We start from the raw sequence: 24,050 nt of genomic DNA on the forward strand, positions 1-24,050 counted from the left end.
TCATTATCCAGTCCAGGGGTGGGGAACCTGTGGCCTCGAGGCCCCATAAGGAAACTCATTATCCAGTCCAGGGGTGGGGAACCTGTGGCCTCGAGGCCCCATGTGGCCCTCTAGGTTCTCAAGTGAGACCCTTTGACTGAATCCAAACTTCACAGAACAAATCCTGGATTTGAGGACCTAAAAGGCCACATGTGGCCTCAAGGCTGCAGGTTCCCTACCCCTGATCCAGTCCATCTATTGCTATTTGTGACTTTGAAGTGGGCAGTCAGAAAAGTCAGCACTATATTTACAGACCTTGATTCCAAATGGGGATGGACAATAATTTATTGACATAGTCTGATGAGTGCTGTTACATGTTGCCAGCCAAAGATGATTAGCGTCATTGGCCAACTGAATTTAAGATTACTTTGCTTGCCAGAAGAAGACCAACATTTTAGATGCAATTGTGCTATGTCATAGTCCCTATGCATCAGAAACCTTAATGATGCTCATGGAAAGAGTGATGATGACCTATGTGACATGGAAAGATCAGAATCACTCATGCACAAAAAGTGAAACTGAGAAGCTGGGACGTCCTCTAGACAGGGTGGCATAATAGATGTAAATGGGCTGAATATACCTTCCCCGATAGTTCTTTAGTGATTGGTAGTGCGTGTTGCTGCAACATGAAGGTTTACAAGAAGTGATCTAAAGAAAAAAAAAGCATGACTCTCAGAAAACCAAGTTTAGCTTCTCTAGGTTACTATACTATTGAAAGACTTTAAGAAGTTGAAACTATTACTGTATTAGTACATTGAATTATAATTGATCCCTGTAAGGGGAATGAGAAGGCAGTTGATACAATCCAAGGCCTACTGATACATGCCTATTAAAATCCTCTATGATGGTTCTAGACACTTGGGCCAACAGAAAATTCTTGAGCTATTGCAAAATATTAGTCCAAAATTGTAGCAGATGTATATGAGAAATGTGAGACCTATGTTTTGTGTGTACAAAGTAAAGCACTACCAACTTAAGCTGCTTCCTTGGAGAACTTGAAGACTTTGAAATTGATCTGCATAGATTTTTTATCTGTGGAAGGGAATAAGAAGAACATAAACAGCATCTTAGTAATGTTGGGCCACTTCAGCCAATATGAAGAGGTCTACCTAAGCAGGAACAATAATACTTCCACATTAGGGTTAGTATTGTGGGAGAAGTATTTCTATATGTATCCCTGCTAGAATTTATTCTGATCAAGGTCACAATTTTGAGAGCAAGTTACTGAAGGAAATACTATACTTGACAAGAATCAAGAAATGTAAAAGATCAGTTTCGCACACCACTTAATGTGCTTGGTGCCTTAAAACCTGAATAGAAAGCTCAGTGACCTTTTTAATGCATGCATAATATGTCACAATGTTTGCCTAATGACTGCTTATTAATCTTTGTTTGAAAGTCTCAGAGATGGACAAGTACATTGTTTGAGTGAGAGACAGTTAAAGGAGGCCTGCTACCTAGCTATGGCCTCAGTTCACAAGAGCTCAGAGAAAAATAGGTTTTAACTAGCCCAATGGCATTATGCTTGAGTTTGCTGTCAGGATCTCCAACCAGGGAACATATTGTTACATGAAATCTTGGTATCCAGGGAAAACATAAGGTAGTGGGCCAGTGAAGAGCTACCACATTCCAAATAATTAAAATATTGGGCAGCATTTCAGTCTACAAAATATCATTGGAAAACAGTTAGGGATGGGCAATGATGAAACATCTCAACCACCTGCCACTCTTAGGAAAGCTAGTTATATTCCCTGGTACAAAGGAGGGCAAAAATGATGGAAAGTTGAGAAATCCACTCCAAGAAGACACCATCCTTGATCCTGCTATCAAGGTGATCTTCTTGAAGCATGGGTCTTACCATCTCATCCCTGTCCACAAAACACACACACACACACACACACACACACACACACACACACACACACTCAATAACTCCAGGGGGTCCCTTTCATCTCTAGGATCAAATAAAATATGCTCTGTTTCTCATTTAAAGCCCTTCATAATCTGCCCACCTTCCTTACCTTTCCAGTCTTCTTACCCTTTACATTTCTTCACACGCTCTTCAAAACAGTGACACAATCCTCTTTGCAGTTCCTCACACAGGACACTCCTTCTCCTAACTCTGGGATTTTCTCTAGCTGTTCTCCATGTCTGGAATGTTGTCCTTCCTCATCTCTGCCTCCCAGCTTCGTTTAAGTCCTGTCCAAAATTTTACCTTGAACAGGAAGCCTTTCTCCTCTATAGTGAATATTTCCGATTCATCCTGCATATAGCTTATTTATGTATAGTTGTTTGCATGTTGCCTCTCTCATTAAATTATGTCTTCTTGACAGCAGAGACTATCTTTTTCCTTTCTTTGAATGCCCAACACATAACACAGTGCCTAGTACATAGCTGGCATTTAATGTTTATCAACTGACTCATTGACCTTTTCATTTAGTGACCGCATCAGCAGCCATAGATTCAGTGATGATATCTATGCAGGTAACTCCTAGATCTAGTCTAGGTCCAATCTTTTTCTTAACTTCTAGCCCCACATTACCAACGTGGGCTGTCGGCATCTTAGACTCCATCTGTCAGAAACAGAACTTGTTATTTTTTCTCCCCAACCCATCCCTTTTCTGAACTTCCCTTTTACTGCTGTAAGTGCCATCATTCTTCTAGTTATCTAGCTTGGCAATCTTAGTGACTTCTCATTCTCACCTCACAAATACAATCAGTTGCCAAATCTTGTTGTTTCCTCCTCTACAACATCTTTAGTTTATATTCTGTTCTCTTTCTTCATGTAGCCATCCCCCTAATTCAGACCCTTATTACTTCAGGCCTGGACTATTGCAATTTCCTCCTAATTTTTCTTCCTGCCTCAAGACTCTTCCCCACCCTAATCCACCCTCAGCTGCCAGAGTGGTTTTCCTAAAATGCAGATCTGACCATGTCGCCTCCCTACTCAATAAACTCCACTGTCTTCATTTTACCTCTAGGATCAAATCCAGATTCCTCAGTCATTTACAACTCTTCATAAGCTGGCCCTTTCCTACCTCTCCAGGCTCCTTACACACTCCTCCTCTCCCCTCACTCTGCAGAGTCCAGCCATACTAGTCTATTTGCAGCGCCTCATACAAGACTCTCCTCCTGTTTCCATGCCCTTGAACACTCTCTCATGCCAAGAATGCTCTCCCTTCTCATCTCTACCTCCTAAGGCTTAGCTCAAGCCATTCTTGGCAGGAAGCTTTTCTTGGTCCCCTCAACTGCCACTGCTTTACCTTCTAGTGTGACCTTGAATCTGCTTTTAGAGTGTCTTGTATAAGTGTCATGTATATACATACATAGATGTACATGTTGTCACCCCTGATAGAACATAAGTTTCCTGAGGGCAGGGAATATCTAATTTTTGTCTTTGTATATCTAGTGCTTGGCCCATTGTTTGTCTTATTGTAGTCTTTTATTGTTTGTTAATTGATTATTCACTATAGCAGATGAGTTCTACTTTTTTTGTGCAGTTGTTGTTTTTTCTGGTTCACTAAGTGCTCTTAAGACTATAGGACTTAATCTTACCCAGTGGTGCGCTGGTAAATGTATAACAGCTAGCTCTCCATAAACAATGTACATATGACGCACTTTTACATTTTTAGCTCCAGGGCTATATAAAACCGGGCCCTTGTTTGCTAACCCCTGGTCTAGACAATCAACAAAACAATAAATCAAGTCCTGTTTGTAGCATTTGCAGATTTCCAAGGTGTAAATGCTTACACTGAAAATTTAATATTCAGCTCTTTTAAGCCAATTGTAGCTGGCTCCAGCACACTGTTGATCTTACTTACCCAGTCTTCCTGTAGGCATTTTTTCCCCTTGCCACTGCTATTTCTTGGTGTTGCACTGACTGTGGTCATCTATCATCTTCTTCCCTAACATTTTTGCCAATGATTTTGCTCTAAACTGTGGTTGTCTTTATGCCTTGTCTCTACGTGGCAGGAGAACTGCTGAAGCAGTTTGTTTCTTGGGTTCTTTTGGCCTCTCATGGAGCAGGTATGTTAAAAAATGGTTATAATCAAAATCAATGTATTTTCCATCATCCACATTTCATTTTCGAGTATCAGTAACTTGTTTGTATAAAACTGCTTAAATCTTAAAAAAAATTTTTTAACTGCTTAAATCTTTTACAATTGCATGAAATATATTCTTCTCTGCTGTATAATTTCTTCTAGTTTGATATTGATTTTGACTCATTCTAAAATCAGGTTCTCAGACTTTTTGGTCCTTAATAAGGTTAAAATGATTGAGGACCCCAAAGAGATTTTGTTCACATGAGTTCTTAAAATGCCCATAGTAGTACAAAAGTAATTTTGGCTTCATGGATCCCCCAGTCCCAGAGTTTTGACCACAAGGACTAGCAGGGTTACACACTTTAAGAACCTCTATTCAGTAACAGTGACATGACTGTACACAACTAGCTAATTAATAGATGGCAGCTAGTCCTGTCTGTCAGGATATTGTCAGTTTCATTTTCTGTGATGTCAGTTCAATGATTGTCATGTCGGAGACTTGACCATTGCTTGTTGGATATATTGTAGTGGGGATTTCTTTGTGAATAGGTTAGAACAGATGGTCACTGAGGTCCCTTCCAACTCTCATATTTTGTAATTCTAATGTCCTTAAGCACTGCTTTTGAAGTTCATTATCAACTCTCAGTAAGGCTTCTGAGGAAGTTTAAGTCTGGACTTCTTAATTGTATTAATCCCAAACCTTGACATATTTTTGACTGACCTCCTCCATGTTCACCTTTACATTGAAGTCGTCAAGTAGCAATACATATGTTGACTTGTTTGAAATATATTTTTCAAATTTCTTTCATAATTTTTCTCCTTTGTTTCCTTGTACCACTTTTGTAGAGAAAGTTCCAGGGATTAGAACCCCCCTTATAACAGTAATCATCAAGCTTATTCTATCCATTCTCCAACATTGAGTAACCAATACTTTCTAAATGAATAGTAATATGGTAAATGTTACCCCTGTGCCACTAAAAGGTGAAAGCAAATCCCAAGATGCAACTCACATGCATTTTGATGGAATTTTTTTGAAGCATATGATGAATAGGGAATTCAGAGAGCATGAAAGTTGCCAAGGCCTTCTTGGCAGGTGCTTCCAAATTCCAGGGTATATTCCTCTGGGCCTGTAGAGTTTCAGTTCCTCTGCCAATACAAGCACCAGTATCTATGTGAGGATAGAAAGATAATTCTTTGGCAGCAAAGCAATTTGAGGCTGGATTGCTCTTGATTATGTAGAGAAAAAAACCCACTTCTGATGTCAGTCCTTATCAGTAAGGCTTTTGATCTGCAAGTTTTCCTGAAGATTTATGAATGTTTATTGGTCAGGGAGCACCTTCCTTGGGACAGTATTTTCCACATTCATGATTGATCTCTGGGAAAATTCAGCCTTAACATAAATTCTGGACACTCAGCAGCCTGAGATGCAGACACCTGTTTGGAGGAAAACCTAGGATGACTGGTTCCTGCAGTTAACCTAAGGATGATATATAGTAAGTGACAGTGGGAGGTGATGGTTATCTCAACATGGGTTGAGTGTGCTCAGCTTTGGTACTAATAAGTATTCTGAGGATCATGTTGGTAGAAGCCACTATTATCTTAGAGTGAGGGTGGGAGGGTACCAAAGTCTGTAACCAAAATTGGAAGAAAGACAAAAAAAAAAAACTATTGTACTTTTGACAAGCAAATTTGTGAGGATATAGTCAGCTGTGCTTCAAAGAAAACTATTCTTAACATGAAAGCAAAAAAATTATAATAAGCCATACTTAATACTAAAGGAGTCTCTAAAAATGGACGTCTAACTTCCAGTTATAATAGGAAACAAATAATAATAACAAAAATAACAATAACAATATTGGTTTGAACCATCAGTTAGCCTCACTTCTTTAGGTAGAAATTCATGTAGCAGTAGCAACTTGAACCATGAGGTCACAATATAAAAAGACCACTCAAGATACTTTTGCAATAGATGTTGGCATATGGTAGTCTTCATGGTTCTTGTTTTGCTCACCATCACTAGTACAAGGCCAGTATCCCAGGAGACGATGTTTCATGTTGTCTTTAGATATGGTATGAACCCAACTCCACTATTTTTTCCAGTTATTAGCTGCAATTTCTTCATGTTTTCTGGTTTTGTTTCTAGTAAATACCTATGTTGATATTGTTCATTTCTCTCAGTAGTATGCCAGCTCATTAATCACTGAAAAAGGATTTCACATTCAGAATACTAACAGCTAATTTTTATAGAAGATCTAAAGATTGCATAATTCCCATCTTACTCTGTCATCATTTCCACCCGTTGGACACTGTTGTTGAAGAAATGGGACCCCAGAGGACTGAGTTTCTTTGTTTCAGGGGTTGTCATAGCTAGGAAATTCATCACCTGATGGTTACCCTGATGGTACTGAGCTTCTTTCTATTTAGATGATATTCCTTAAATAGCAGACACAGTCTTCTGCTGGTACCATACTTAAAGCATTTCTTCAACCAGCTGCAGAGCCAGTGCTTTGCTAGCATAATCTTTAAGAGCTCAGGATTATCTCCTCACCCTAAAGAGGCATCAGAGTAAGGTGTGTGTGTGTGTATGTGCATGGATGTATGTGCGTGACGGGATGAATTTTCTACAGAGAACTCAATCAATCCTATTGAGTTTAATCAGTTATATATGAAGGTTTCTTTAAACTTTAAAAGAGAACATAGTCTTCCAGAAAGAACAGTGTCTCTTTTGTACCTCTACTTCCTCATGTTACAATCTGCTTTCCAAACCACTGTGGATTATTTTTGTGACAGTGCTCTCTCTTCTACTTCTACCTGTTTGATCAATCTTCCTTAGTCTGCTATATTTTCATCTATACTCTGCCCATTAACTGCAAGTATTCCTCTATCCTGGACCACTTCTTTTTTCTCTACAATCTCAGTTGCTGATTTCATCTATTCCCATAGATTCAATAATCATCTCTATCCTGATCTATTGTATCTAGCTCTGGACTTGCCTGAGCTCTCACTGCATATTACCAACTACCTTTCAGACATTTCAGACCAAATTGATTATCTTTCCCCACAAACTCATACCTATTCTGAAATTCTTTATTACTATTGAGGTTACCACCATCCTTCTAAGTCACTCAGATTCATAACCTCTCTGTTATCCTCACCTCTTCACTCTCAATCACCCCATATATCCAAATGCTTGCCAAATCTTGTTTCTGTCCCTACAACATCTCTCATATATCCATGTGCTAGACTCACACAGCCACCTCCTTAGTTCAGGCTCTCATCATTTCTTGCCCTGATCATTACAATAGCCATCTAATTGGTCTGCCTACCTGAAATCTCTTCCCACTCCAATCCATCACCCATACAGCTACCAAACTGATTTTCTGAACTCTCTGTTGACTACAGGAACCAAATATAAGCTCTTCTGTTTGGCATGTAAAGTCCTTCAAAACCTGGCCCCAGTCTACTAGCTGGTGATATAGTAGATAAAGCACTGGATTTGGAGCCCGGAAAACATGAGTTTGAGTCCTGCCCCATGTACTTACTAACTAAACAAGTCACCATGGGCAAGTAATTTAACCTTCTCAGTCTCAATTTCCTTAATTGCAAAATAAGGAAATAATCTCATCTTTCCCATAGGGTTGTTGTGAGGATAAAATGAGAGCATCTGTGAACCTTAAAGTACTAGTTAAGTGTTAGCTATCATCATCATCATCATCATCATCATCATCATCATCATCATCATCATCATCTTCATCATCATCATCATCAATATCATTATTATTACTATCATCTTTCTAGCCTTTTTGCGTATTTTTAAAATACGCGGTATGTTCCAGCCACACTGACCTTTGTATTCCCTACATATGGCACTCCATTTTCCTTTCTCGTGCAAGCTCTTTCCCATGTGTAAAGGTCTCTCTGCTGACATCTGATATATAGAATCCATGGTTTCCTTCAAGCCTTAACTTCTATGGGAACCCTTTCCTGATGAGCAGTTGCTAGTGCCTCCCCCCAAATCACTTCATATCAATTGTGTGTGTGTATGTGTGTGCACACACACACACACAAATTGTATTACTCACATTTTTCTCCCATGTGGTCTTTGAAATCTTTGTATCCCTAATACCCAGAACATAAGAAGAACTTAATAAATGTGTATTGATTGATTCATTCTCAGAAACTACTTAAACTGCTCTCCTATCGCCAAGGTCACCAATGATTTCCTAATTGCCAAATCCAGTGGCCACCTCTCAGTCCTCTTTCTGCTTGACTTTTCTAAAGCATTTGATAACTATTGGTCACTTTCTCCTTCTCGACATTCTCTCCTTCCTTGGATTCTTTGATATCACTCTCTTATGGTTTGCCTCTTACCATTCCAGTGACTATTTCTTGATGTTTTTCAATGCTTCTTCTCCATCTTCTAACCCTCTAAATGTGAGCATTATCCACAAATCTATCCTCAACCTTCTCTCTATATTCTCTTTTGGAATTTCAGTTGCCAAGGGGTTCTTATCTCTATGCAGGTGGCTCCTGAATCTATATTTTCATCCCGCACATCTTTCCTGAGCTCCAATACATAATTTAAATTGTTTGTTAGACATGCCTACCTTGTTATCTCACTGGAACTTCAAACTCAACATATCCGAACTTGAGTGGGGTAACATTGGCTGTTAAGAAGACATTTCTATATGTAGAAGAAATCTAGGAATAAGAATGGGGGAAATGGTGGTGAGCATTTGGGTGAAGATCAACAGAGAGAGGAGCATAGGTAATTTTGTCATCAAAGACTACCACAGACACCCTAAACAAGACAAGCTTGGCAAAGAGTCATAATATAGCAGTGACAGAGGACTTCTGAAGTTCTTTTTGTCTTCCAAAAACAGAATTACTAATTGTTCTTGACATAATGATAATTTCATTCTTCAAAAGTTTGTCATGCAGTCAACAAGCATTTATGAAGTGCTTCCAACCTCATTATTCCATCAAAACTTCTCTAACCAAAGTTACCAGTAATTTCTGAATTGCCAAATCCAATGACTTTTTTTTAATCTTCCCTCTCCTCAATCTCTCTGAGGCTTTTGACACTGTTGATCACTCTCTCTTCCTTGATACTATCTTTTCTTTAGGTTTTCAGGACATCATTCTCCTCTGGCTCTCCTGTCTATTGGACCACTCTATCTCAGTCTCCTTTGCTGGATCCTTGTCTAGATCATGTCCTTGAGCCATCAGTATCTCCTAGGATTCTGTCCTGGACCTTCTTCTCTTCTCCCTCTATACTACTTCACTCGGTAATCTTATCAGCACTCATTTAGTTACCATCTTGATGCTGATGATTCTCAAATCTACCTCTCCTGCCTGTACCTCTCTGCTGACCTTCAGTATCACACCTCCACACTGCTTTTCACATGTCTCAAACTGGATGTGCAGTAAACATCTTAAACTCAACATGTCTAAAACTGAACTCATTGCCTTTCCCTTTAAACATTCCCCAAGTTCTACCCAGCCTGTAGAGTACGTAACATCATCCTCTCAGTACCTCAACGTAGGTGTCCTCAGCTCCTCATTATCTCTTATCCCCCATATCCAATCTGTTTCTAAGGCCTGTCGAATTCACCTTTGCAACATCTTTCAAATGTGTCCCCTTTCTCTCCTCTGACCTTGTCACCACTCTAGTGCAGGGCTTCATCATCTCATGCCTGCATTACTGCAATAGCCTACTGGTGGGTCTGCCAGCCTCAAGTCTTTCCTCACTCCAATTCATTCTCTGTTCAGCCACCAAAGTTATTTTCCATGTCACCCTCCTATTCAATAGATTCTCTGCGGCTCCCTATCACTTCCAAGATGAAATATAAAGTCATCTGTCTGTTACTCAAAGCCCTTCATAACCTAACCCTTGCCTGCCTTTACGGTCTTTTTATACCTTATTCTCCACCATGTATTTTTTGATCCAATGATAATGGTTGTTCCACAAACAAGACACTCTATCTCTTGGTTGTGGATATTTTCTCTGGCTGTTCTCTGTACCTGGAATATTCTCCTTCCTCAATTCTACCTACTGGCCTCCCCAGCTTCTTTTCAGTCTCAACTAAAGTCTCATCTTCTAGGAAACTTATTCTAACCCCTCTTGATCCTAGTGTCTTCCCTTGTTTAATTATTTCCTATTTATCCTATATATAGTTGATTTGTATATATTGGCTTGTTTATCACTCTCCCCCACTTAGATTGTGAGTTCCTTTATGGCAACAACTCTCTTCTGCCTCTTTTTTATATCCTCAGTGCTTAGTACAGTGTGTGGCACTTAGTAGGCATTTAATAAATGTTTATTGACTTACTGACTACTTATTATGTGCAAACACTGTGCTAAGTAAAGTACTAGGGATAAAAGAGAGGTAATAACACATTCCCTGCCATCAAGGAACTAATATTCTAATGGAGACCACCATTTTATGTTAAAAAATAAATAAAAGAGGACATATGAGATACATACAATGTAAATTAAAGGTAATCTCAGAAGGGAGATACTAGATACTAGCAGTGGGGCAGGGGTGATGAGAGGTTGGAGAGTATCAAGGAGACTAGAAAAGGTCTCCTAAAGAAGGTAGGATCTGAGCTGAGTGTTGAGGGAAGCTAGGAGGCATGGAGAATAGACATTGAAAAGCCACAGAGTTGGGAGATGGAGCATCATGATCCCAAAACATCAAGAAGGCTATGTTGCTGGATTGTAGAGTGTGTATATGTGTAAGAAAACTGGAAAGGTAGGAAGGAATCAAATATTGAAGGGCTTTAAATGCCAAGGAGAAGGTTTGATATTTGATCCTGCAGGTAATGGGAAGCCACTAGAGGTCATTGAACAGGGCCGTGACATGGTCAGAGCTGAATGGAGGATGGATTACAGGGAGAGAGACCAAAGGCAGGGAGACCAGCCAAAGGCGACTGCAGTGGTCTAGGCAGGAGGTGGTGGGGCCTGCACCAGGATCAGAAGTGTCAAAAGAGAGGAGGGGGCTGATTTGAGAGATGCTGTGAAGGCAGAAACAACAGAACTCGACAACTGATTAGGTATGTGAGGTAACTGAAAAAATAGTCAAGGAGGAAATTGAGACTGTGTGACTGGGAGATTGGTGGCTTTCTGGATTTGATTCTCACCAGTAGAGTACTAATTTCTGCAAGAGAAATGATGGTAACCTTGGGGAGAAGTGTGACCCTTTCCTTTTAGAATTTGTGGTCAAGCAAAGAAAGGCCAGATGTCTTTTGGCATGCACTCATGATTTGAAGAAAGCAGATTTCAAGGGCTCAGAGGAAGGATAGCATCCCATCAACTAAAACTGTGCAGAAGTCATCTGACTGTGAAGGGATGAGGAAAGGAAAAAGCATTTATTTAGCACCTACTATGTGCCAGGCACTGTGCTAAGAACTTTACAAATTTTACCTCAGCTGATCCTCACAACAACCCCGGGAGGTAGGTGCTGTTATCATCTCCATTTTACAGTTGAGAAAACTGAGGCAGACTGAGGTTAAGTACTTGTCCAACCCCAGGAGATAGGTGCTGTTATCATCTCCATATTACAGTTGAGAAAACTGAGGCAGACAGAGGTTAAGTACTTGTCCAAGGTCACACAGCTAATAAGTTTCTGGGGCTGGATTTGAATTCAGGTCTTCCTAACCCCAGACTAAGTGCTTTATCTACTGTGCTACCTAGCTTCATACTCTCACACAGGATTTGTCTGAAGAAATTGATATGGATACACTGAGAATTCACCAACCAACTTAATTTTAAAGATTATCTCTGGAAAAGGGAACCAAGGAAACATAATATGATGTATCCATAAATATGGCATGATCCTGTGGGAATAGGGTGCAGAAGATCAGATTTAGCTAAAGTGGGCAAGGAACACTGAGGATGGGAGAAAGGTTTGTGGTTATTTGTTTGTAACTAGACAAGGGGACAAGGAGATCAAAGAAGACAGAATGATGTGTGTGGAACGATGACAATCAGAAATCACAGGGCTGTGCATTTTTTATTTTATTTGCATTTTCTTTGTGCAATACAATGACCTTTGCTTGAGAGACACAATGTACCTATAGCCCCGAAACTCTTAATGAATTCAACCAGTCCAGATAAGCCTCAGGTACCAAAAGAATTGAATGATGTGATTGCTGAAGGTCTGTTAGTGATATTTGAAAGATTGTGGAGAATAGGAATGGTATTCACAGGACTAGAGAAGGGAATTGCCTTCCCATTTTTAAGGGGGGTAGGGACTAAGGGGAAAAATGGAGAGGGAAAGAGAGAGCAAGAGAGACACAGACAGAGACAGAACTGTATAAATTATAAGCCAATAAATTAACTTCATTTCTTGAGGAAATTCTTGAATCTTACATTTGGTTCAAGAAATTAACTTTCCAAATACAAGATTAAGGAAGGCATATGCAGACAGCAGTTGATCTCAAAAAGATAACAGAAATTTTAGTAGACCTCAAGCTTGATATGAGTCCATAGTATAATGTGGCTGTCCCTTTACATGTACTCTCGTGATAGCCAGATATGGATTCCTGGATTACTTGCTGTTTGAGGATTTTCTCTTGTACTCTTCTACTTTTGAGTATGCATACATATATCATTCTGCCACATCTAGAATCAACTTACTTAACATCAATACTGAATGAAAATTTTTTAAGGGCCTGCTCAGGCCCATCGTATTGCATGATTCTCACCTTCTTTGTTTCATTTAATTGAATTGAAACTAAAGTATTGAAACAGTCTTGCTTATTATTATTTTTACATAATGATACGTATTTACACATCAACATCATTGAAACTGAAATGACCTGTAAATTTTCACCATTTTTTCATAATAAATTAAAAGTTAAGTTTTTTTTAATACATTATAAGCTAGTTATTGAAAAAAAATTTTTTAACACAAGATGGCAGTAAACAAAAATTTTTTAAAATATTACTTTAAATATTGTGGGGTTCCTAAAATATATTTAAGGGAAATTTGAAGGAACATTTGTCAAGTGATCATTGTTAGAAATTAATGAAGTTTCAGATTTACATCAAAGCTCAATTGTGTTCAGCTTTAGTAACTTTATTTCAATAACTAGTTCCATAGTTGTATATTGAAATGATTATGCTTTGCAGGATTTGCCAATTATGACAAATTGTTAAAGTAGTGCATTTGAAAAAAGAAATGAAGCCAAGTTATGGTAGGAATAGCAAATAGACTTTAAACATTAATATTTCCTTTTATTGATAGTTTTCTAAACTGACAAATAGCTTTGAAAAGCTGAGATTGCACCAAATGAAACAATGTGGGACTCTTAACAAAGATGAAATTCCATTTGAATTGAGCAATATAAACCAAAAATTAGAGGTAAGATATATGTTCATAACTATCTTCATTTGTATCAAAGACTGATTTTTGTTATTGGCTGTTAATATTGAATGTAATGTATAGAATAGCTTGCTTATATGGCAGCAAATACCATTCCCAATCAGTCTTGCTCTGAGTATATTCTTTTTAGTGTATGTCCCTTTGGTGAATTAGAACAGCTATTTGAGGTACACATCTGAATACATCAAGCCATTTTTTCAGAACCAAAACAAAAGTTCTTGGAAGCTTGGAATCTGTAGATGTGGAATACACTTAAGAAACACCCTATTGATGAATATTTAATTAGTCTCTTGATGTCTGTAATCATTGGGTATGGAAATTTGAATGAAGATATGCAACAGTTTTTAGGACAGAATTTGGGCTGTACTTTTTTGAAAGAGTTAACACTTTACAGTGATATTTGATAAATGAGCATACCATGATATTTATAAATTAATGCATTCTGTCCCCCCCAAAATCTGCATGTGGGTTTTCTGCCTCACCAATTCCAATCAATACCTAGAGCAGTGGCATGGCTAATGTGGTTTCTCAAACATACATGTTTCACGGAATCATCGAGGCCTTCTAGAGAAATGATATATTCAAATATTTGTGTGCTTTAACAGAATGTAGCATATTTCAAAGAGAAGCCTCCAATACTGCTTTCCAAAAAACATTGTTAGCATAGTATAATCAAGCCCTGTAAAGTCTCAGTGCTCTACTAGAACATTATTTGACCATTGCAACTATGGAGTTTACACAGGTGTTCTTATGGACACCCATAACATTCTTTTACTTAACATTGTGTTTTTCCCCAAGCCAGTGAATCGTGTTAAGCAAGGTATATCATGGATAAAGATCAAGCCAATTATTGTCTATTTGGCTAAATAATCTTATAAGTTTTACATGAAAGAATTAAATAAATATAAACTATACATTACCTGGAGGAGAATCTTAAAATTAATTTTTAAGCTTTTTAAAATTTGACTTTATTTTACTTCTAGAGGTCATAGTTTCCCAATAGAATCATAATCTGGAATCATAGTAAAAGATGGTTAAATAAAAAATTTTCACCTTACATGCATTTGTCTAGATGTAAAACGACATAAATTAATTTATTACAGGAACAGTTTATGTGTTTATACTTGCTTGTAACTACTTGCAAAAAATAATTTTTAGAGCTGAGCTTCCCTGGGTTTAATGTAAACCTAAATATTCCTTTAGTTTGAAAATATGAATTTGTACCATTGTGTGTGTGGGGGAGATTTATTTCATTGGTATAGGGAATTCCTAGTATGGAAACTCCCATAAGCCATGGAGCCCCTGGCCACTTATCCTGGAATCAGATCCTTGGTTGGACCTCTGGCTCCAATTCATTTCAACACATATGTATTAAGCACCACAATGTGAAAGGCACTTGGTCAGCAACTTGGGGATACAAAAATGAAGAGCACAATTCCTGTCTTCAAGGAGCTTATATTCTACTCTGGGTATCTTTTATCCAGGGAGAGGAAGGTGTGAGAAGGGGGAGGAGAGGCAAGGCAGGGTACAGGACACATATACCAAAAATGTAATGTTTTCGTTATTGCCTCCCCCCAAAACAAAACAAAGCAAACCAGTTCTTAGTTATTTACCAGATCCAAGGATTACATAACTACTGGACTGAAGTCCTGACTATGGAGTTTGGAAGATTGAGGTGACCAGAAAGTACCTAGTGGCTAAAAGTCCCATAGTCTGGGCATTTCTAATCTTTTTCATAATCCCATACTCTTATCCAGCCTTGTATCATGATTGCTTAGGATATGAATTTAGCACAAAGCTAATTAGCTCTAAGTAATTCAAAAGCATGCCAAGGAATACAATCTTTTTATGATGATTTTGGTTTCTTCAATGAATTGTGATAAATATTAGTATGCCTTGAAAAATATGAAATGCTTTAGTCCTGCTAGAATTTGAGCTTGTATCTCTAAGTATACTTTTCAAAATTATGAATAAAACAGAGATGATATTTGTCTAGATATAATTCACATAGAAATATCACCTAATTATTAAAAGAGACCCTTATGAATAAAACAGATGATATTTGTCTAGATATAATTAATATAGAAACATTATCTAATTATTAAAGTAGAACCTTTTTGTACAAATGAAGACATTAATTACAAGTTATCTGATTTCACATTAGTAAGAGAGGTATAGTGGAATGAGTGTTATATTGGGAATCAGGAAGTTCATTTTCCAATATTAGCTCCTTCTGTAGCTAACTGGATGACTAGGCAAATCACTTCCTCTCTCTGGGTGTCAGTTTCCTCATCTTCTGTGTTGGGAGGAACAGAGGAGGGCAGTGGGAAACAACAGTAAGGTAAATTGGATTTTAAAGTTGCTTGCAGCTCTGACATTCTGTAATTCAGCAGGAATATTAGCACTGGGAAGCATCATAGAGATCACCCAGTCCCCTCCCCTCATCTAACAAATGAAGTCTAGAAAGCTTTAGTTACTTACCTAATATTAAATAGCAAAATTGAAGCACATCTCTTCTTTATTTTGTTGTAACATATGCATTTAATAATAATCATAACTAATGTTGATAGTGCACTTTAATGTTTATAAAGCACTTTACATACATTATCTCATTTGATCCCCCATGAAGTAGTACAGTTATCATATTATTCTCATTTGCAGGTAAGAAAGCTGAAGTTAAGAATGGTTCAGTGTCTTTCATGAGCAAGTTTGTACTGTAAGTGTCATGAAGCTGAATGGTCATCCCAGGGTTCTTGTGCCCAGAGCTCCCCTGGAAACTTCGGGGGCTTCAAGGACAATATGACTCAGTGCTTGGGGCTTTAGGGAAGAAGAATCTCCTCTGTGATCCTGGTCATAGCATGGCCTGGCTCAAATGTGATCAGAAGCAGCCAAGAAGTTTATCATTCCCAGAGACCCCAGCAATGACCCATATTGTCCTTGAAGCCCCCAGAAGTTTCCAGGGGAGATCTGGCCACATGCTTCATGGGATAATCTCTCTGGGCTCGCTAAGCCCGCTACACTAGTAAGTATCACCGATTCAAACCCAGGTCTCCTTTGACTTCAGATCTATCACTTTTCTCACTATAACATGTGCTGCCTCCTAAAAAAGCAATGAAATTTTAATGAGACCTCATAAAAACTCTGTGCTGTTCAGTTTGAAGATGGTTGATAATGGCAGTGACTTGTGTTGGAACTTGTGGATTTATGAGGTAAAAATTGAGCAAATTTTATCAAAGGTTATCCAAAATAATTCACTGAAAACTGTGAAACACCTTGTTCTTTTTCTAAGTGTGGTATAGCTTTCGTTTTCTAACTCAGTATATTGATTCTGCAACCATATGAAAGTAGCGCCAACATATGTTCTAGCTGAACCAAACTGGAGCCCTGACAATCCAATAATTTCAGTCATCTTTGTGATTAATCTCAATGACTGTGACCAAATGCAGTGGGCAGCAAACTACACCTATTAAGATAACCAACGTAATCAGATCAGCCATGCTGCAGACTGGCCATTTTATATGTAATTGAGTCTATAACCAGGCACAGTTACTATGGAGTTTGTTTCTACCATATCGTTGCTATAGTTTTATTTCCAGATTTTAGCAGAAGATGTTTTAATTCTAGAAAGTGGAAACAACTGAAAATAAAATGTCAACTCATTCATTCAGCCTGCAAGCATTTATTAAGCACCTACTCAATTGTCCAACACAAATATAAGCGCAGTAGAAAATTTAAAAAAGAAAGACAACACAGCCTTTGCTTGTGAGTGACATATTTAATTCAGGGAGACAAGATGTCGGGGCCAATCGCCAAAAGAATTGTGAAAGAGGTGAAACTTGTCTATGAGCACCCAGCCATTGTTCCTTCTAAGTTTTGTAGGATATGAACAGATGAGCATGCTCCATGAGCAGACAATAGCGTTTGGCCAATAAATCAGTCTTTCCCTATTTAATGGTTTCTTCTCTGCTTCCTACAAACACCCCAATGTCTTCCTCATCCTTAAATCTTCACTAGATTCTAAAATCCCTTCCACCTACTGTTCTATGTCTCTTCCCACACTGCCCCTCAGCTAAGTTACTTGAAAAAGGCATCTATCTCCACCGGGTATCTCCTCTTCCTCTCTCATTCCCTTCTGAACTCTTTCTACTTTGGCTTCTGACCTTATCGTTCAACTGAAATTTCTTTCTCCAAGGGATCTCTTCCAGTGATCTCTTAATTGCCAAGTCTAAAAGCCTTTTCTGAATCCACATCCACTGATCACTTTTTTTTCCCCTGAATAAATGTGCTTTCTCAAGATTTTCCTGATACTGCTCTGTTGGTTCTCCTACCTATTTTACTGCTCTTTTTTTACTCTCCTTTACTCTGGATCTTAATCCACGTTATGTACCTCCTATGTGTCTGGCTCCCAAGGCTCTGTCCTTGGCCCTCTTCCTTTTTCTCTGCAAACTGTCTCATTTGGTGATCTCATCAACTCCCGTGGATTCAATTATCATCTCTACATCAGTCACTCCTAGATCTGTATACCTAGCCCTAGTCTCTCACCAACTGGTTATTGGACATTTAGAAATGGATGTCTTATAAGCATCTCAAATGCAACATATCCCAAACAGACTTATTTTCCCCGAAAAACTTACCCTAAGACTATTGAGTATTCCCTAATGCTATTCCCCAAAACTCATACTATTCCCTAATACTATTAACCATACAGTCACCTAGACTCACAATCTTGGTGTCGTCCCAAGTCCTCACTCTCACTCATCCCATTTATCTAATCAGTTACCAAATCTTGTTTCTATCTCCATGACACCTCTTACTCACCCATTCCCTACATTCACACAGTCATCTCCCTAGTTCAGGCCTGGTTTGATTCCCTGTATCTCTCCCCATTCCAATCTATCCTTTACCAAAATGATTTTGCCAAAGTGTACTTCTGACCATGACAGCCACCTACTCAGGAAACTCAAGTGACTCTAGGAGCAAATATCTCCTTTGTTTGGTATTTAAAGCTTTTCACAACTTGACCACCTTCTGTATCACCTTTTATTTTTTAGAACCTTACTCTCCCCTCCCCTCATGCTGTCTATGATCCAATCATACTGTACTACTTGGTGTTCCCCTCACACAACACTCCCATCTCCTGTTTCCATTCTTTTCCACCAGCCATTTCCTATGCCTGAAATGTTCTCCTTCCTAATGTGCACTTCTTAGAACCATGAATTCCTTTAAGACCCAGATTAAGTACAACCCTTTCCAGAAGGCCTTTCTACAACTCCCAGATGCAAATACCTTCCTCTAAAGGTCACCCTCTACCTACGCTATATGTATTTTGTATGTACCAGTTCATATATATATTTATATATATATATGTATTGGCTCCCCCATTAGAATGTAAAATCTTTCAGGGAAGAGACTTTTTTTGCTTTTTATTTGTATCAACAGCAGTTAGCACATAGCACTTATTAAATGCTTATTGATTATTTAACAATAAGGAATCACTGCTTGGCCCAAGAGACTCAGAGTGCTTGCCCCTCACCCTTCTCTATTAAGAGGAACTCATTTGTTCTGGATCCATATAGGTAGTCTTGACTAAATTCAGTCCTAGGGGAGGCTGGCCTTTATTGAGAGTCCGTAGATCCCTTTTTCTTATACTTTTTGGCCTGCAAAACCTTCATTTTGGTGCCCTGGAATGATTTACTTAAAGCTTAGTTTTTGGTTCATGTCTCAAATAGAAAGATACTTAATGCACGATACTAATCAGGTATGAGAGGTATTTATTTCCTACACAAAAAAGCAATGCTAAAATACACAAGATATAGCAAGCACTGACAAGACTTTAGCAAACACTAACTTGTAACTTTTAACTATTTTTATAATCTGCCAAGAGCTTGAGTCATAAACATGAGAACAAAAAGCAGTTTGTAGGAGGACTGAATAAGTATTGCTATATCTCACTTCAGTTTCGCACTGCCCCAAAACCTCCCTGTCCATGTCTTCTGTTGATCCCTGCCAGGAATTGAGTTCATTCTCTAGCCAGTAGTCATCTTCTACAAGAAGCACTAAACTAGTTAGTTGGCTATACAGCTTTGACCAAAAGAACCCGGGATTGTCAAACCACTTGGACTCAGGGTGGCTATGTTCATTTCAGGATCAATACTTGCTCGCCTAAGATCAGGAAAGAGCAAACATAAAAAATGCAAGCCTAAACCCAGGACCAAGGCTTGCTTGGGCAGGACATGGGCTTTAGCCACTGTGTGATCACAGAGTGGCTGGTGCTTCCTTCCTCTCTCCCTAACACTTTCTGGGAAATCTCAGAGGTACGTACCTAATGCCATCTGGAAGGTAGAAGGAATCAAGGATTATGGGCAGTCATCCCTTTTGTTAAAGGTCCATTGAGTCACTGAGTCCACTGGTTCTTCCAGTTCAGGGACTGATAAAGGGACAGACTCACTGAGCACAGACCTGCAGAAAGGAAAACTCTGCTCATTCTCCGTGTAACCCTGGGTTACAAATGATTGAAATTGTAGCATGATCAAATGATTGAAATCGCAAGTATGCTTATTGTGCCTCAGTTCTTAAAAAGTGCTTTGCCCTTCTATCTCACATAGTTACTGTCCCATCTGACTCTTTCCCTTCTTTGGTGACTCTTAAAAATGTTTTATTTTTCCCCAGTTTCATGTAAAAATAATTTTTAACATTCATCTTGAAAAAACATTCTGAGTTCTAGATTCTCTCCCTCCCTCTCTTACTCCTCCCCTCCACCATTGAGAAGGCAAACAATTTTATATAGGTTATATATGTTCAGCCATGCAAAACATGTTTCCACATTAGTCATGTTGTGAAAGAAAACACAAACCAAAAAAAAAAAAGCAAGAAAAAATAAAGAAAAAGTATGCTTCAATATGCATTCAAACTCCATCAGTTCTGTCTTTGGAAATGGATAACTTTTTTCAGAATTATCTTGAATCATTGGCATTGCTGAGAATAGCAAAGTCATTAACAGTTAATCATCATACAATGTTGCTGTATACTATATGTTACTATATACAATGTTTTCCTGGTTCTGCTCATTTCACTTTGCATCAGTTCATGTTAGTCTTTTCTGGTTTTTCTGAGAGCTTCCTGCTTGTCATTTCTTATAGCACAATAGTATTCCGTCACAGTCACATAGAAGAACTTGTTCAGCCAGCCCCCAATTGTTGGACATCCCTTCAGCTTTCAATTCTTTGCCACAACTGAAAGAGCTGCCATAAAAATTTTTGGACATATTTTTGTTTTTTATCTCTCTGAGATACAGACCTAGTAATGGTATTGCTTGGACAAAGGTATGCATAGTTTTTGGTCAAAGGGTATGCATGGTTTATAGCCCTTTGGGCATAGTTCCAAATTGCCCTATACGATGGTTGAATCAGTTGACAACTCCACCAACAGTGCATTTGTGTCTCAATTTTTCTACGTCTCTTCTGACATTTGTAATTTCCCTTTTCTGTCATATTAGCCAATCTAGTAGGTGTGGGGTGGTAGGTAGCTCAGAGTTGTTTTAAGTTGTATTTCTCTAATCAAGAGTTATTTATAGCATTTTTTTCTATACCTATAGATAGCTTTGATTACTTTATCTGAAAACTGCCTGTTCATGTTCTTTGCCCATTTATCAGTTGAGGAATGACTCTTATTTCTATAAATTTGACTCAGTTCTCTACATATTTGAGATATTAGGTCTTTATCAGGGAAACTTGCTGTAAAATTTCCCCCAATTCTGATTACTATTACATGTTTCCCTCTATCCTATTCCCCCCTGTTTATCCTACTCTCTCTCTCCTATCATCTTGTCCATTCTCAAAAATGTTTTGCTTCTGACTTTTACTTCCCCTATCTGCCATCCTTTCTATCAGCTCTGTTCCTTCTCTTTTCTCCTTCCCTCCTACTTTCCTGTACAATAAGATAAGATTTCTGTACCCAATTGAGTATGTATGTTATTCTCTCTTTTAGCCAATTCCTATGAAAGGTTCACATGCCCCCTCCCCCCCCCCACCTCCACTATATTTCCCTCCATTGTAAAAGCTCATTTGCATTAGGTAATACAACTGTAACCATTCCCAGGACTGCAACCCAGCTCCAAGTATGGGCAAAGCAACAGAGTCCTGCTCCCAGTACCAGCAAAGGGACCTCTGAAACCTCCTTCTGACCAGTTGTTTGACCCCCTTATCATCTGAGGGCCGAGAGGTCTAGAAACTGCCACTGCCACCACTGATTCAGTTGCCCCCAAGACACAACCTGTGCTGGACTGCTCTCCACTCTCATTCTGGTGCAACAGACCTTTTCAATTGTCTTGGGCTGGAAAATTGTTCTGCTGCTCCAGAATTTGTTTTGAGGCATTATTTAAAGGTGTTTCGAGAGGTGTTTGGGAGAGAGCTCAAGTGAGTTTCCTGCCTCTTGTCTGTCATCTTGGCTCCATTGAAGGTTGCTTAAACCTCCATTTCTTAGATACCCCTTTGTTCCTCAGACCCTTAAAGTCTAATTTCTGTACCCATTACTCTATTGCAGTGGTGTTCTAAGATCATAAATGGCCCTTCTTTTTTTTTTTGGTGAGGCAATGGGGTTAAGTGACTTGCCCAAGGTCACACAGCTATTAAATGTCAAGTGTCGGAGATCTGATTTGAACTCAGGTCCTCCTGACTCCAAGGCCGGAGCTCTATCCACTGCACCACCTAGCTGCCCCTACAAATGGCTCTTCTAATAACTAACTCAAATGTCTCTTTTTTCAATCCTCATTTTCCTTTACCTCTCTGAAGTATTTGTGTCAACATGGTAACCAAGTACATTCACTGGACTCACAGAAGCAAGGGAAATAACCAGAATGTTTTGTTGCTAGTAATTATGCCACAATTCTGACACATGGAGATTGCATTTCACAACCAGGAAGAAAATGTAATGTGTTGTCTGTTTATGACTCTTCCCCTCTCCTCACTTCCCTGGAAGTCTTATGTACTACAGCTACGCTGGGTACCTGCTCCAGAGTCGGTTCATCTGAAGGGTGAACTAATGATGATTTAGTAATTCAGTAAGCCTAGACTGCATACCTATGGAAATATTCCAGGACTGCTTCATTAGAGTTCCACTGGCACTATAGAAACCGTCTTCCTCCTTGCGCTGCCAGTCTGAAGGAATTGGTATAAGTTGCACATAGGCTCATGAAGCAAGCTGTGTTTGCAAAAGTGGTTTCACTGCAAAAGTAGCCTCATGATATGATAGTAGCCAGCCTTCCATTATTATAGGAAATGACATCCCTCTTTCATCTGAATCTACTTTAGTATCTTTTCTCATCTTTAAATAGTGGTAGAAGACACTAACTTTCTCTAGACATTGTAACCTGACATTTAAAACTCAAACCCAATCCTTTTCTCTTCCCCCTTTCTCTCCTTCCCTCCCCTTCCTTCTCCTCTGAGGATACAGAGAGTATAGAATTGACAGATGGAGCACCATAGAAGTGGAAGGTTGAAACATTCAACCAATGACAGCTTGATATATGCTAATGCCCATGGAGTTACTCTATTAGTATTATTATCTATACTATGCTCTATTAGTATTACTGATAGAGGATAGCCAGTCAGTGCCCATTGATGGAGTAAGTGTAATATATTCCTTGTATATAAACTTAATGTGCCACAGAAGCAATGTAATACAATGGAGAGTCAGAGGACCTAAGTTCAAATCCCACTTCTGCCACTATTATCTGTGTGACTTTGGGAAAGTCATTTAATCAGTCTGAATCTCACTTTCTGAATCTATAAAATGAGAATGTTAGTCCTCAAAGGTCCTTTCCAGCTCCAAAGCTAGGATTCCAAGAACCTAACTTTTCTGAGGTGTTCCTCATCTATAACGTGATCTCAAAAATCTTTACACCTCAGAAGAAAATCTAGTGATCCAGTCAATAGACCTAGCATTGTGTGGGAAGAGACAGCAAGAAGACTGGCCTAATAGGGGTGAAGAAAAATAATTTGAGATGAGAAAGGTATAGAACTCATTAATAATTTGAATATCAGATTTTGGGGTGAATTCATAGACATTTCACTCTTTATATAGCATCTCACTTTGTAAAGTCAATATTACTTTTAATTTTGTGTCTCTGGAAGTGCTTATGGTGTAAGGGAAAGGAATGATAAATTGTATTGTTTGAAATTGTCAATTTAACAAGTAGAAGCTAACAAAAGATGTCTCATAGATGTCAAGAAATAATAAAACAAAACCCAAAGAATTAAAAAAAAAAGAAGACAATGTGACATATCCCATTAGTAAACAATGGATTGAGAAGATGTGGGAAAATTGGAACACTGATGCATTATTGGTGGAGTTGTGAACTCATCCAATCATTGTGGAGAGCAATTTGGAACTTTGCCCAAGGAGCTATAAAATTGTGCATACCCTTTGAACCCAGCAATGCCACTTCTAGGTCTATATCCCAAAGAGATCATAGAAATGGGAAAAAGACCCACATCTACAAAAAAAGTCTAGCAGCTCTTTTTGTAGTGGTCAAGAATTGGAAATTGAGGGGATGCCCATCAATCGGGGAATGGCTGAACAA

The 24,050-nt window shown here is 38.6% G+C and overlaps 1 protein-coding gene across 11 annotated transcripts in view; it reads left to right on the plus strand.

Moving 5' to 3' along the window:
• The window catches only part of DEUP1 (deuterosome assembly protein 1), a 148,941-nt gene that overhangs the window by 41,092 nt on the left and 83,799 nt on the right, over positions 1 to 24,050 (plus strand). For 7 of the 11 annotated variants that reach the window (XM_021000725.2, XM_078147139.1, XM_021000724.2 and 4 more), the window contains one exon: positions 13,334 to 13,450. The exons of the other annotated variants lie outside the window; for them this stretch is intronic. In XM_021000725.2, the coding sequence (XP_020856384.1) occupies positions 13,334 to 13,450 (117 nt within the window). The remainder of the gene's footprint in view (positions 1 to 13,333; positions 13,451 to 24,050) is intronic. 11 annotated transcript variants of the gene reach the window in all.

Source organism: Phascolarctos cinereus, unplaced genomic scaffold (genome assembly GCF_003287225.1).
Source record: "Phascolarctos cinereus isolate Bilbo 61053 unplaced genomic scaffold, phaCin_HiC Scaffold_726;HRSCAF=1367, whole genome shotgun sequence".
NCBI lineage: Eukaryota > Metazoa > Chordata > Mammalia > Diprotodontia > Phascolarctidae > Phascolarctos > Phascolarctos cinereus.